Raw genomic sequence first — 15163 nt, forward strand, 5'->3', positions numbered from 1 at the left:
GGCTTTACCGAACGCTCGATTGCTCGTACCACCGCCACCGTGACCGTGGTTCGGAAATGGTGCGCGAATTTTCCACTTCACCTGCCGCAGGACATTCCGGTTTTGTCGGTCGGAAAATCCCCTCCTCCGGGTGGCAAGATGATTCTGCACTAATTTGAGAGCACGTGAGACGTGAGAGAGAGAGCGCACACGGCGGCGTGAGAGATCGTTGCCTTTTTGGCTGTGAGAAGCGGAGCATTTGTTTAGCGATATTGCGCAGGAACGCGTTTGCGTGCGGAAAGACGACATGCCAGCGACACCAGCGAAAGGAAAAGCGTGTGCTGGTGGTTGCATAGATTCGGGCGCTGCATTTCTTAATCGCGCACCACACACGCTCAGCCCACGTAACGGCACGATCGTGCGGCAAAATGCGTAAAGATATGCTAAAAATTTCGCCACCAAAACTGTCCGGTGGCACTACACCAAAACTCGCGTCATTTTGTTTGTTTGGTTGACTTGTGAAGCATCATTTCGGTCGCGGTTGAGTTACGTTGGGTCACGCAACGCCGAACACAGGCGCGCTTGGGCTGGACGGTGGTGGTGGTGGTGGTGGTAAAGCCAAAAGCTGCCAAAACACACCGTTTGAATCCTGTCTAATTAGACCCAAAGACAGAGCTGACGACAAAACGGGAGGGGGGGGGGGGGGGGGGGGGTGGATGGGATGGGTGGGAAAAGCAAAGGAAAAGCAAAAGATGGTCCACCTTAACGGGTCAATTTCATTCGATTAACAGGTGTTAACTGCTCGGGAAAGCAGATTCGTTTACCGACCCGTTCGAGCGGGTCGTCTTCGTTTGTTGTCTTTGCAATAATTAGCAACTTGTGCGCACCTAACGGGAACCGGGGCAGGTTTTTCTTTCCGCTGCATGAATTGCTCGTATAATGCTCGGTGATTCCTTTATTTTATTTTATTTTTAATCGTATAATTCCTTTATTTTTCTTTTGCAAAAAAATCGACACGTGGCCCAAGGTTAATGGACTTGGAATTCCACTTTTTCGCAACTTCAATGAAACTTCCTAATCTAAAATCCGGAAAATTATCGTCTAGACCTGGAAGTGTCGCTATTCTGGTAGTGCAATAATATTCACAAAACATTACGTCGCTTCTGGCTAATGAGCAGAAGCGCAGAAAAATCGCAAATATCGTCATAAAATGTTGACCGTTTACGTATTTCTTCTTCGGAAAGAAGATTAGCTATTTACGATCAAAGGCGGAATGTTTGGGCCGGCTTACGGCAGCCATCATCATCGCCCTTGATTACCATGAAATATCATTCCCATCTTAATATCCGGATGATGAAACAGCACCGCAACACCGGAGCCCAGCCAGAACTCATCGTGTTCGGGGTGATTTGTCGCGCACCTGACCGTGTGCACCCCAAAAAACCAAACCCAACCGACGACAGACGTCAGAGCTTATCTTCCGCTTTGATGCTGCAATAATCGCCGGTTTGAAGATGTACCGACCGGTGTGCTATTTGCGCACTTTTCCAAGACATTCCGGGCGCTCCCCGTCCGTCCGTTCGTTCGCACAATCGATAAAGTAATCTTTGACACGTGACGGTCAAAGGGGACAGCACAGCAGTGGGGTGGGACGTACAGCTTTCTATTTTCTTCCCTTGCTGTCGAGGCTAATATTTCATCGGGTAAGGCGAACGGCCAAGTGAGAGAAGTGTCCCGGTCCAAGTAACTCCCAGAATGCCAACGGGCACCAAAGCTCATTCGCTTCGATAGTCGGAAGCAAACGAGCGGAATAGCTTCATTTATCCACGTCCAACGTTCCCCAAACCGACCAACATTTGCGAGGACATCATTAACTCCGATTCGCAGTAGCGCTCTCCACCCCCCCAGAAGCAGAACCCCTGCAAGCCGCGGGAATGGCTGAATGCGAAATCGATGCCCATTTGCCCGAAAGCTGTAGCTGCAGATTGGACATCACACACCCGCCACCCCATCAGACGAGGTTTCCCCATCGATTTGTTTCTATATTTGTCGTCGGATGGTTTATTTTTATTTGGCATGCCGTCGCCGTCGTCGTCTCCCTGTTCTCCCAAATCCTTTTGGGGTGCCGCATAATTCGCGCAAATGTTGTGGCAAATGCTGTACGATCAATAATACGCTGTGTGGTTGTGTGGCTGCTCCAGTTGATGCCCTGCCAGCGGAACCATGAGTTCCGGTTGATTCCACATGATCCAGTTTGGGTCCGGGGTGGGTGGGAAGTCTAAATAGGAAATATGTCGCCTTCTGCACTCGAACACAATGGTCACACAATGATACCGGCCAGTGCTACCGTTGATGATGATGATGATGATGATGGTGTTGGTGGCGTATATACGATTTTATGGCTTTCTTCCGGTTCCGGTCCAGTTCTGTATCGGTCATTCGTCGTCCTCCACGTCGTCGTCGTCGTCGCCGTGACCACAGGAAGGTGTTAGTGGTTCGCATCTATTTGTGCAGTAGAATGTTACCTTCGACGACGTTCCAAACGTTACACAGGCTCTGTGGTTGCAGCACATTGCCACTGCCGGTATCATATCGATCGGAAATCAGCATTCAAAATTTCATCATCCCGGTTCGGGGTGTTCAATTTGTGGCATTCCTTTCGGCTGCTTCGTCCACAAATCGCAAAGATGCATATACACAGCACGCGCAGTGGCGAAATTGACATCCGTCCTCCGTGGAGTTGCCTTACACATGGCGGTACATTGTAGCTTGGCTTCAATTTCCATACGAAACGCGATGTTTTATGGCTACACCGTTGGGAGTTTCCCGTGCCGGCTTGTAGTTGGAACCCGTGCGATACTTTTTCCACCACCTGCGGTTGCGGGCCCAAGATGGAAAGGGAAAGGGGGTAGTTTGCTTCCTTTGCTTCCTGCTCCAGGCACAACATTAAAAGCGGCAAATAATACCAATATAAATAATAATAAAAATCCATGTCCGATTGCGCAATACCGGTACCGGGCCGCGGTGTGTTGGTGTTGCGGAAAATGCCATATATTTTGCAGCAAAGGTGTGTATCCCTGCGACAACTACACCTCGAGGGCGGAAACAAACCACCACCGGGTAGCACCAGGGCAGACAAGCACTTTATCTCGTTTGGCTTGGCAGACACCAGCAGCTATTACGCTTATATATATATGAGTGCTTTACCTGGTTGGGGAAATTGGGGGAACCTGGCAAGGATTCAGAATCCAACATTTACCTCCCATTCGGGAGATGCGAGCCAACCACCAGCACCAGTTGGGAAAAAACCGAGGGAATGGAAAGGGCTTTAATATGTAATGGGGCTTTGTTAACCCAGTGAGCTTTATCCTTATTCGCAGCTCCTTTCATATGATAATTCAGGTGCAATTGGAAGGCCTCCGACGACGACGACTGCCGAGACGAACGAGAATATTAAGCAGGACCCACCGCAAGGAAAGCCAAGAAGCGCTTTGGCATCGTGAAGAATTTTAAATTGTCAGAAAACGGCAAACGCTTCTTGGCAGTTTCGGTAGTCAACTCAAGCCTCAAGTCTTGTGCATTAGTGTCCGATTAGGGTGATATTTATTGCATTTCCAAACAAAAAAAAATCCCTTTTCGAAATGTATTTGCAAATCTTATAATGCTCGTTTTACCATGACCCATTTTCCATACTTTTGTGTCGCTGCAACAGGTGTTGCAACACACAAAACGACGTACAATTACACAAAGGCCCTGCATTATTGATGCAATATATTTTATTTGCGCTTTGCAAACGGACTGTTTGAATGGAGCCACTCAGACAGAAGAGCCACTCACGCTGTTGGAAGGGTTTGGGGAAAAAAAGGGCAACCCAAATCGATAGCGCCAGGATGTGTGTGTGTGTGTGTGTGTGTGTGTGTGTGTGTGTGTGTGTGTGTGTGTGTGTGTGTGTGTGTGCCCCGTTTCAATGACGTCGGCATCCAAAAAGGAACGCACGAGAAATAAAGAACAAAAAAAGATGGCCGACAAGCGATAAAGTCAAAAATTTAAATATAATAGGCACCGATGCGGCACCGTTTATCATCATCATCGTCATCACCGGTGTGAGACGTTGTACGTTGTGCATCTCGCGCACATGCATGGCCGGGGCCGGTCGTTTGCTTTATTTGGCACATTTCCCACACGGAAAAACTGCAAGCTCGGCTTTAATTAGCCAAATATCGATTTGGTGGCCGGTAGTGCGTCCGAGAACGGCCACGGACTATTTCGGGTGCAGAATTCGTTGCACGAACCGTGTCTTAACCTTTTCCATTCAGACGGCAAACAAAAAAACTAATCGAATGAGCAACGGAACCATACACGGGGTGGTTGGTGGTGGCCGGGCATAATCGGTATGTGTCAGTTTTAATTGTAATTTCATTCTACCGCTCAGTGTGGGAATTCTTCCAGAAAACACCCCCGTTGGTGCAAAACTATTTTCGTGACTATTTTAAACCTCACACAAGTGTTGCACTGCCGTACCAAAGTTTTCACCCCCGCCCGAGCGAGAGGCGTCAAGAGAGAGAGAGAAGGAAGGCTAATGCCGCGTTTCGTTGGATAAAAGCGACATCGATTTTTCATTATCTACCATTTCCGGTAGCTTTTCTAGTGTTTGCTTTCGAGTGGCTTTCAAATCGTTGCAGCTTGATGGCTGTTGCAGTTCAAACGCTGCGGAAGAGCAAACAGTCAACTAACAGTGGAACCCTCTCATGGAATGGATAATCGATTCTAAAGCTTACCAAACCCTCGAAACCAAACCCAAAAGCCATAAAAGCCGTCTCGTACAAAGACGAAGGGAAAGCATCTTCCTCCGTCAGAACGAACTTGCTCTCTCTCTCTCTCTCTTTCTTCCGGTGGGGGAAGCTTTATCGTCTTCTGCCCCGTATGCCGGCGAACCGATGACGGCGGCCTCCCAAACAAAAGCCCCCGTGCGATCCAAAAAAAAAACCAGCGGTGTTGCGGTGTTGTGTGTGACCTGCTCGGTATCCGAAAAACATGCCATCCGGAACATTTTGGGCTCTGAAGCTCCCAAAGCTTCGGCCCGAAGGGCTCCAGCCGCTGCTGTGCTGCTGTGAGCGACGAGCCGCCACCGAAGCGAAAAGCGCTAATCGATGCCGCGCGCGGCACACGAATGAAACGGCGCGCACACGGGCGTGTAACCATGGCAACGAAGGAGAAAGCGAAACCGACGAATAATTTCAGTCCGATCCGATCGCGTCCGGCCACCTCCACCGTTGGCTGATCGCCTGGCAAAAGTAGAGCATGTTGGTGGATGTCGTGGCCGGCTTTGAGCCCCGAAGACGCCCGGATGATTCTTTGCGCCATCGTGTGTTGCATGTTCCCCATACGAACCCGGGGTGGGAGCAGGCGTCCGAATCGCAACTATACGTGTGCGACTCGTGTTTTCTGTGTACGCGTTCGGGAGGGGGAGATCATCTTCACGCGAGATGGCGGTTTCCCCTAGCAGCGCAATGGTGCAACCCCTGTTGCGGTTGGGGCGCGAACTTATCCCCCCAAGCCGGACTCGGGCGCTGATTGGCGCATGGCGAAAGTTCGCTTTCGATGACCACCACTAAACTCGATATGCCAACACCGGGAGCGCAGGACCGCTCGAGCGGTCGCGTGCATTCTACCGAGCGCGACTGGTATCGCGCCTCGCCAACGAAGGGCGCACACAAGTATTGAAATCGAGGCGAACGCGAGCACCGAAACGGAGCAAGTCATGCGCAGTGCTAGAGCACCGCTCGGTTCGGTTCGGGGCGGTTGCTGCCTGCTCGACCAGCTGACAGCCGGTTATTTTTTGTCATTTTCTCTGGAGTCACGAGTTCCCTTGAGCAACCGCTGCTTGCGAACAAGCATTGAAACACCCCTTCCGGGCTCGAACGAAACCGGTTGTGTGAAGCATTACGCGCCGCGTAGTGACGGTGGTTCGTGCTCGATGTGCCCTGCTCACGGTGCTGATACACTGTTCTGTTCAATCATTTTCTTTCTCGCGTTTCGACAGTTGCACAAAATTTGCATCCCCCCGGGCACGGTGAAAACACACAAAAGGGGTTGGAATACGGACTTGAACGAGTTCGCCTCGTCACTCTTCAGCAAAATGATGGCGCGCCCCGCATTAGTTTTATTTTTCAATGATCATTAGCGCGCGATGGCTGTGTGTGTGTGCGTGCCATCATCATGATCGCCTTTCGTCGTCGCTGTGTTGCTATTTTCGTTCCCATTTGAGGCCGATTATTTATGTGTGTTTCTTCCCCGGTTGTATCGTTCGCAAGCAATGGTGCTGCTGCGATGGCCGCTCGAATGGGCACCTCCCAGACGCGAACAAACTCCTCCGTTCCTGGTGCTTTCGTGGATAGATGTTACGAGACATTTTGTTTTGTTTCGCAGATGCGCCGCAACGGCGAGCTAAACGGGCGAGTACACGCGTTTCGTTGCGACACAAGTTCGTTCCAATCTGGCCTGCTGGTTCGAATCGTGCAACTCCATCCGACATGTCCGACTTTATTGGTTGCTTCTTGAAACTGTTGGCCATCGCTCTATCGCGGTTGGTCGTTGATTGGACTTATCCAATATGAATACTTTTTGAAGTTTGAACTAATTTTTAGTCTAAAATTTATGAAAACTTTTAATACTGTTTTTAATACCTTACCTCAGAAAAAAATGGATAGAGAATCCCCTCGGAAAAAGAAACAAAAAAGAGCTCTCAAGCCGTATACTTTTGGAAGTTTGAAAGAACTAATTTTTAGTCTAGAATTTATGGAAACTTTTAATAATTTTTTAATACCTTACCTTAGAAAAAATTACGTATGCTTTTGGAAGTTTCAATGAACTAATTTTTATTCTAGAATGTATGAAATCTTTTAATACTTTTTTAATACCTTACCTCAGAAAAAAATAATAGAAAATTCCCTCGAAAAAAGAAACAAAAAAGAGCTCTCAATACGTATACTTTTGGAAGCTTGAAATAACTAATTTTTAGTCTAGAATTTATGAAAACTTTTAATAATTTTTTAATACCTTACCTTAGAAAAAATGACGTATGCTTTTGGAAGTTTCAATGAACTAATTTTTATTCTAGAATGTATGAAATCTTTTAATACTTTTTTAATACCTTACCTCAGAAAAAAAATAATAGAAAATTCCCTCGGAAAAAGAAACAAAAAAGAGCTCTCAATACGTATACTTTTGGAAGTTTGAAAGCACTAATTTTTAGTCTAGAAATTATGAAAACTTATAACAATTTTTTTATTTACGTAAGGAAAAAATTGATAGAAAATCCCCTCGGAAAAAGAAACAAAAACGAGCTCTCAATACGTATACTTTAGGAAGTTCGAACGAACTAATTTTATGTCAAGAAGTTAAAAAAAACTTTTAATACTTTTTATTTAATTACCTCAGAAAAAAATTTAAAGAAAATCCCCTCGGAAAAGAAACAAAAACGAGCTCTCAATTCATATACTTTTGGAAGTTTGAAAGAACTCATTTTTAGTCTAGAATTTATGGAAACTTTGAATACTTTTTTTTATTCACCTAAGGAAAAAATTAATAGAAAATCCCCTCGGAAAAAGAAACAAAAAAGAGCTCTAAACTCGTATACTTTTTGAAGTTTGAAAGAACTAAATTTTAGTCTAGAATTTATGGAAACTTTTAATACTTTTTTTTAATTACGTAGGCAAAAAATTGATAGAAAATCCCCTCCGAAAAAGAAACAAAAAAGAGCTCTCAATACGCATACTTTTGGAAGTTTGACATAACTAATTGTTAGTCTAGAATTTATGACAACTTTTAATACTTTTTTTTAATAATCTTTGGAAATTTATGAAAAATAATCTCTTTGGAAAAAGAAACAAAAAAGAGCTCTCGCCCCGCAGTCGGTAGGATTCGAACCTACGCTCCCAGAGGGAATCTGATTTCTAGTCAGACGCCTTAACCGCTCGGCCACGACTGCTTGTCGAGAGAGCGGACGATTAAAGCGGTATAATAATCGCCATCTTCTACAAGCCTCAAGCGGAACTACCCCTTCTTTCTTTGCCACGAATGGGGAACTGTTTGCTCGTACTAAAGTGCGTTCGATTGCATCCCTCAGATCGTCGTGTGCGAAAAAGAAAAAATCAACGATCGCGACTTCATTCCCATCCCCTACGGTGGATTGTTTGCGTACGTGGGTACTGTAGCTGAACGTTCGCTGCACTGCACTGCACTTTCAATAAACAGCGCTGCTCGTCATGCAACACATCGACCATTTAGTTCTTGACTAGTACGAACGTACCGCTACGATCGCCTGATCTCTTGGTAGAAATGTTGCCGAAACATAATATTCTCGCGGTTACCAAACCACCCACGGTGAAGGGCTTCTATAGGAACTAGTTTAACGGCTCGTTTAAGGGATCGCTTCCTATTAGAACAACCCGGTCACAGCGCCACCCTCAACCACCCTGCCGCACTATAGTTTTGCGGTTTTCCAATAATCGTGCCGTTGCACACTACCTCCTGAGTCGCATTGGTGCTCAGTGACGTTGCGACTCCTGTGGTCGCAACCGTTTCGCAATACCGCGCGAGCGCACGCTCTTACACGCAATGTGTGGATGCAGTAGGCGTGGGTTTCACCCTTCCCGCGTGCTTTTTCTACACATGCAACATGCGCGAAAAGGGCTCCGGTTACGAATCGTCGTTACGATGCAGTCGCCCTTCGCGTAACGACCAAGGGCCGCTGGCTAAGGCGAACGATGGAGAATGTAGTTCGAAATAATAAGTAAGAATGCGTTCGAGAAGCATCGTTAAAGGGAGCCTCAGCGCGCAAGATGCATCGCGCCAAAGTGCATCATCATTATTTTTCACTCAGGGAAGCGCAACCTCACCGGCCGTGTGTAGCTGGTACAATCTTTTCTTGTATCTATTCAGCTAAGCATTAAATTTACTGAGAACATAAATGTTCCAATAAATGAAATTATGAATATATATCACACCTCACTGTGCAAAATTACACTTTTTGACCTTTTTTTAGGCAACTATTATCATTAAGTTTTTGTTTGGTGTTCAATACAATTGAATCGAAAAATTGAAGAAAAACGTCTTAAATTATTGTTTTTATGGATTCGATAATGTTTACTAGTTGTGATCATATGATTAAAGACAGCCTTAAGTATATGTTCTTACCAAAAATGTTAGAAAACAGTGAAAATTAAATATTTTGGAAAGAAAAATTGTATTTTTATTCTTCAATCCCCGTAGTACTATCCGAATACGTCGTAAAATAAGTCTAGATCTAGTAGGTCGTTGCGTCAATAAGCGAAAGAGAGATATTACGACTGCTAAAGATGGATTATTTGGTTTAAGAATTGCCGTACCCCATGGAAAATAGATTAATAAAAATTGTTCGATTCGATAAATTATATCATTTAACACAATTTGTAAACAGTAGACAGTTTTCATAAAAATTTGCGTGCTCTACACGTCACACAATTAATTCACAAAAAAATCCAAATGGCAATGAACGATTTTCATCGGCGACTTGCTCACCCCTGGCTGATGTGTGTGTGTGAATTGCCGCAGCGACTGGTACCAACCGGCCAAGCGCGAGAGGTAACCGCCACACGACGGCCGAGGCGAAAGCGAATCACGACGAGTTTCACTCGCCACGGGCTCGGGATGAGTTTCGCGCGTAAATTTCACAGGTTTGTACCCGGGTCGCATGCACGTTGGCAGGGCGGCTTTTGCCGTTCGTGGTCGCCTCGGTTACCGAAGACGGCGCGAATGGCGCCGTCACGTTTTCATCACGTCATGTCGAGGGTGCCACCCGGAGCGCAGGCAACAACAGGGCGGACAGGGACGGACGCGCTACAGCGTCGACCGACCGGGTCGCCATGGTTACGCGTCAAGTTCAGTGTCACGCGCGCTCGATGGCGGCCGGGAGAAATCCATGGTCGTGGCCTCATTTCCGTCTCGGTGTCAGGGTCTGCTAGCGCGTAATCGGCGCCGTTGCTTGCTGCTTGCTGTTGGTGCTGTTGGTGGCGACGGTTTATTTCACTTTCGTTTTCTTGTTCCTACCTTTTTTAGACAATTGCCAGGGTTGCATGGTGTTTAGCAGCATTCGTCGCCACACTGCTACTGACTGCGGTCGTGGCCGTGCGCGCACACGCCGTCAATGACATGGCAATGTCCTTGGATGAATCTGTACCAGGGAGACATGCGCAGAGCAGGGCGCTTGCCGTCGAGAGGGCAATCAACTCTGCCTCGCTGCGGTTGTGCGACGAGCAAGTGCCCGTGCCCGTGTATGTTTGTTTCGGTGAGTGCGTGCGAACAGTGAGCGAGATGAGCGATTACACGTCCAAAGCGGCGCTTGCTATGGGGTAGGTTTTGGTCGGCACGCTACAACCGCTGTACCAGTGTTGCTATGGCAATTCGTACATTGCTCTATCCACCCATAATGACGGGGTTGCTTTTCAATGACGACGTTACGCGAACCGACACAACAATTCATGATTCATTTTTACTGGGGATGGATTATTTACTCGCTTACTGGGGATGGATTATTTATTAGCTACACAAAATAAACATGATTTTGTCGGGTGAAATAAGACGTTTTAGAATTATTTGCGCAGTATTTTCTCGAACTACAAATGATGCGTTGTGTATCGCAACATCATTAACGCGGTGCGATGATACCGGAGGGTTTTGAAAACATTTTATTCAACACTCGCTCATTAGGGACGCAGGCGCCCGACGAATTTCGGTCTGCTTTGGCGCCACGCCCGACTGCAACTGCCTGCCGTCCCACGGTGACCGGGAATACGCGTTAATATTCGCGCGCGTTATGCGCATGGGACATCAACAATGACATTAATGTTAACACATTTGTTCAATGTGTCGTTTTAATATCGTCCCATTGCCCGCCTGCTAATTGATTTCGCTGTTGTTCGGTCTCTCGCTTTCCCGCCGGGTATGCTTGCCTTCCCTTCGCGCGATTTACGCGAATACGCGCACTGCTCTTGTTGCACCGGCCTAGTATGCAATCTTGGTACCGATGTCGCAGTGCGAAGAAGTGCGATTTGTCTTTACATCGAGCGCGGACCCCGAGCGTCTTGGAGACGCGTGTGCTGCAACCGCGACGGATGTCGTGTGTCTGCGAGCCAGCTGGTGGCCGCTGACGGATTGGGAAACAAAAACGGATCGCAACAAAGTTGCGGCGGGCCCGCGTTTGTCGTGTGTTGCGCGCGTTCGTGAACCACATGTTCAATTTTGAAATCGTCTGACGCGGGCATCAGCCAAACGAGGAGGTCGTCTCGCGTCGATCGACCAACAACAGCTGCATCCGTACGCAGTGGACGCGCGCTGTGTAGCGATTGTACGTAGCGTCGGGCTGACGTCATCGGTGACGGTGGTTCGTTGTTTGCTCTGCGCGCTCATGCGCCTCCCGGCAACATTTGTATGCAAATTATGATAGAATTAGAATAGGGCTACAGAACGTGGAGAGATTTGATCTGCCTCATTGCAGGCGTGTTTTTTTCGATCACACTGGGTACCTTTTGCTTTGCGTGTTGGACATAAGCGAGTGTTTGACTGAATGTTTTGCGTGGAATAAAATATAGTTGGATTGAAACTTGCCCACGTTCGTTCGTTTGTAATGAAAATGTTCGTGCAGTTCCATTGCCACCAACAAACACAGAGGGTATCGATTCGTAAAATGTTCTGTTTGGTGTAGAACAACATGACGGACGGAAAATCGATAATCTTCGCAGCACATTTTTCCCATTGTGAGCCAACGCGAGGGTTAGAATTAGAAGCACACGCGCGACTGTGTGCGGCCTCCTTCCGCGCATAGGTTCTTGATACTTCGGTTCATATTTTTGCTGGAAAAATGGGTCCATCCCCTTCGGAGTTGCCAGCAGAACCGGGACTCGGGCCCGGTATCCGATTGCGAACTGCTGGCACTCGTTTGCGAGACCGACCGAGTGCAGCAGCAGCAGCAGCAGCAACACGCCACCGTTGCCCACATCACGGGTGTACAGTGCCGGCCGACACACAGTCCACACCCCAAGGTTGAACATGTACGTCACGGCGAGGTAACCTTCTCCAGGTTCTGCGCTGTTGGGCAAAGATTCGTTCCTTTTCGACCGGATTTCGATCTCGCGGATTCGACTCGCCCCGACCCGATAATACCCGAATGCAACACGACGCTGGTGTCTCGCTCTCGCTCGCTTTTCCCTTTCTCGGTTTCGAACTTGAAAACCCGGGTTGGCCTTCCAAGCGCCACTCGACTCCTGGTGGCGTTTCGCTGCAATAAAAGAAACGCACATCGTCATCGCTGTTGCTGTTTTGCCCGGCGGCGTCTTGCAAGAAGCCGGACCGCCATATGGCTTGCTGCTAGCAGCACCGGTGGCCGAATGCATCATACTGCCCTGGTAGCGCTACCCCAACGAGACAATAGTTTTTGGAGAAAACGGTCCGGCAAAAGGCGCTCTAGCTTCGCGATGGCCTTCACCGAATTCGCCAGGGTTTGTGCGTTGCTCGAAGCGGCCGGTCGCCCGGACGACGACCGGACTCGATGCGGCGAGTGCATGAAGTTCGGTTTTTCGGAATCGAACGGGATCGAATTGAAGAAGTACGAAAAATTTCACAAAACCCACCCGGACCGCATGCGATCAGGCGGAGGGTCACCGTCGAACCATCGTCAACGCGACTGCGCACCGAACAGCTCTCCCCACGCAACGAAAAACCGGCTCGACGAAGATGCCGGTACCGTTCTTATAGACGGCGCAAGAATAGGGTTGCAATAGGCCCGCTACATGCTGTTGGCCCGAATCCTGTGGTCCGGATAGAAATGATCGAATATCATCGTTGTGGCACGGCTCTTTTATTAACCTCATTGACCCGCCTAACCCGCTTCCACGTGTTGCTCAATCCAGTCGACAAAGTAGGCGACCCCGGTGAAGATGTTCAGTCGCCAGGGCGAGGCGCAGGGGAACGGTCCCCAGGAAACGAGACCGATCAGAACGGGTTCCTCGCTGAGGCGCGTCCCATTCATCGTGACTAACGGTCCGCCGGAGTCGGCCGAGCAGGAGGCTTTGGAACCATCCTCGGGTCCAGCGCACAGGTTCGTTGCCGCGAGATGACTCACGTCGTACCACAGCTGGCGGCATTCGTCGTAATCCACGAGCGGCAATACGACTTTCTAGAAGGGAATAGCAACAGGGAGGTGGATGGATTATGGAACATCTCTTACCCGCTCTTACCCACTCACCCGCAGCGTGTCCGGATACTCCGGAACCAGTGCCGGCGTTTGCGCTCCCCACCCACTAACCAGCGCACTCCCGTGGAATGATTCGTTCAGCGCCGGCAATCGGATCGGTTTTACATGGTCTCCCAGCACAAACGAAACGCCAACACGCACCAGCGCAATGTCGTACGGGCAAACAGCTCCACAATACCGATCGTGCGTGATCATGCGTTCGATCGTTCTACGCTGGGAGCCTTCCTCTCGCGCCGTAATGTTGTGTGCACCGGCCACCACCTCCGCGTATCCATCGGGCGTGTAGGAAGTTTTGCAATGGGCCGCCGTCAACACCCAGTCCTTGGTCAGCAGAGCTCCACCGCAGTAGTGCATCGGAGCGATCGCCGTTTTGTTGTAATTCCACTGCAGTGACACCTGATAAGGCAGCTCATGGGGTTCCGCTTCCTCGCCACCGATAATCCTGTTGACTGGATAAGAGGGGAGATGGAATTACACAAAAGGGGAACGGATGTGGACGGAAGCCATTAATCGGTACAAATTACCTGTTGCGCTAAGCACGGGACTTAGCGTGAAAGTAAAAACACACCACAGCTGCGCGTACATCGTGAACGTTTGGCAGCACAACCGACACAGGAATGGTGTGGTTCGATTGCACCATTTAGCTATTTATATGAAGACATCAAGTGGCCAACTAACCCACTAGGGGTTTGGGTTCAAGATCTCGAGCGCTTGTCGCTAATCTACCGTTAAGTCTTCCTGTCCTGTTAACTATTAGTCCGTCTCCCCCATATCGTTGTGACTCGAATGGAGGAATGAGTGTCTAATGTCTTGTTGACATGTCTTGATTTCCTATGGACGTTCAGATCGTTCAGATAGACCTTCAAACGTGCGTAGAAACAGGCGCGACACAGCGCGAAAACTGTCAAATGTCGCAGGAAAAATGAAAGCGAAACTGCCATCGAGCCGTTACGGAAAACTTAAAATAGAATAATTTTTTTAATGCGAGATCCAAATTGGATGAAATATTCTAGAGAAAATCAGGATAATATTTGTAATTTTTAAATGTGTTAAGTATTTTCCTCAACTCGTTTGGTATGGGTATATATTAAATAAACATTGTTCAAATAATTATTATATTCAATAGAAAATAGGAAATACAAACATTAATACTTTTAATTGCTTAATTAACTATTAACAAGCAATAAAATCGACAATCAATTATTTTTGGATACAAACAAAGAAAAGCTGATCAAAACAAAAAATATCAAAACTTAACGGTCAAAATCGTCTGAACGGCAGTGTCTACTGCAAGAAAAGCATTCTCCAACGCTCGCGGGGGATTGCGACGCACAACGAAAAGCCGAAGCAACAACCTATTGCTTCGCATACCATACTGCTAGCGGATCGAGCCGAAAACTGAAAACCAGTTCGCAGCACCACGGAGAGCACACGCACACACCAAACCCCACGTCGTCATGCTTGGGTAGGGGAAAAAAAGGGGCACGATTCAACCAAAGCAAAAGCGTCGGCCAGCCACCACCGGCCATCGACTGTAAGGGGTGAAGAAATTCCTCCACATCAACCTGCTGTTCTGCTACCGGGGGATTTACGAAATCTCGCGAGCTCCGGCCCCAACCAATTCTGGTGGAGCATCGGCGCTAGCTGTGATGTAGCGACTGTCCACTGCGATACCGGGGGCCAGAGATGGTGGGGGGGCTTGATGAAATTTTGGGGGCGGTTTGCCAAAAAGTTCGTAGTTTTGGGGAACGTCAATTCGTACTAAAATTTTGGACATCGTCTTCTTGCGCTCGCCCGCTCCGTTCCAACTTCTCCCAACACGGTCGCGATGCAACCAGGAAATGCATCGCCGGCGTGTCGTATGGTCGGTGGTCAACCCATTGCGGGGGGGGG

At 48.2% G+C, this 15163-nt stretch overlaps 1 protein-coding gene and 1 non-coding gene across 2 annotated transcripts; both read right to left on the reverse strand.

Moving 5' to 3' along the window:
- Positions 1-7887: 7887 nt before the first annotated feature.
- On the reverse strand, positions 7888-7969 carry Trnas-aga (transfer RNA serine (anticodon AGA)). Its single transcript has one exon. It is a non-coding gene; the product is annotated as a tRNA-Ser (tRNA).
- A 4926-nt stretch (positions 7970-12895) lies between these two features.
- LOC128298191 (trypsin-1-like) lies at positions 12896-13855 on the reverse strand. The gene is made up of 3 exons (XM_053033938.1): positions 13795-13855; positions 13262-13719; positions 12896-13192 (listed from the first exon to the last, which is right to left on the reverse strand). Exons 1-3 carry the CDS (start codon positions 13853-13855, stop codon positions 12896-12898), a joined length of 816 nt encoding a protein of 271 aa, XP_052889898.1.
- Positions 13856-15163: the final 1308 nt, after the last annotated feature.

This window comes from Anopheles moucheti, chromosome 2, assembly GCF_943734755.1.
Source record: "Anopheles moucheti chromosome 2, idAnoMoucSN_F20_07, whole genome shotgun sequence".
Lineage (NCBI taxonomy): Eukaryota > Metazoa > Arthropoda > Insecta > Diptera > Culicidae > Anopheles > Anopheles moucheti.

Excerpts from the sequence above, each read along its gene's own strand:
- LOC128298191 (XM_053033938.1), bottom strand. The coding sequence starts at position 13,855 with ATGTACGCGCAGCTGTGGTGTGTTTTTACTTTCACGCTAAGTCCCGTG. Across the intron at positions 13,720-13,794 it reads TCCCGTGCTTAGCGCAACAG|TCAACAGGATTATCGGTGGC; the intron begins GTAATTTGTACC and ends CCTCTTATCCAG. Across the intron at positions 13,193-13,261 it reads AGTATCCGGACACGCTGCGG|AAAGTCGTATTGCCGCTCGT; the intron begins GTGAGTGGGTAA and ends ATTCCCTTCTAG.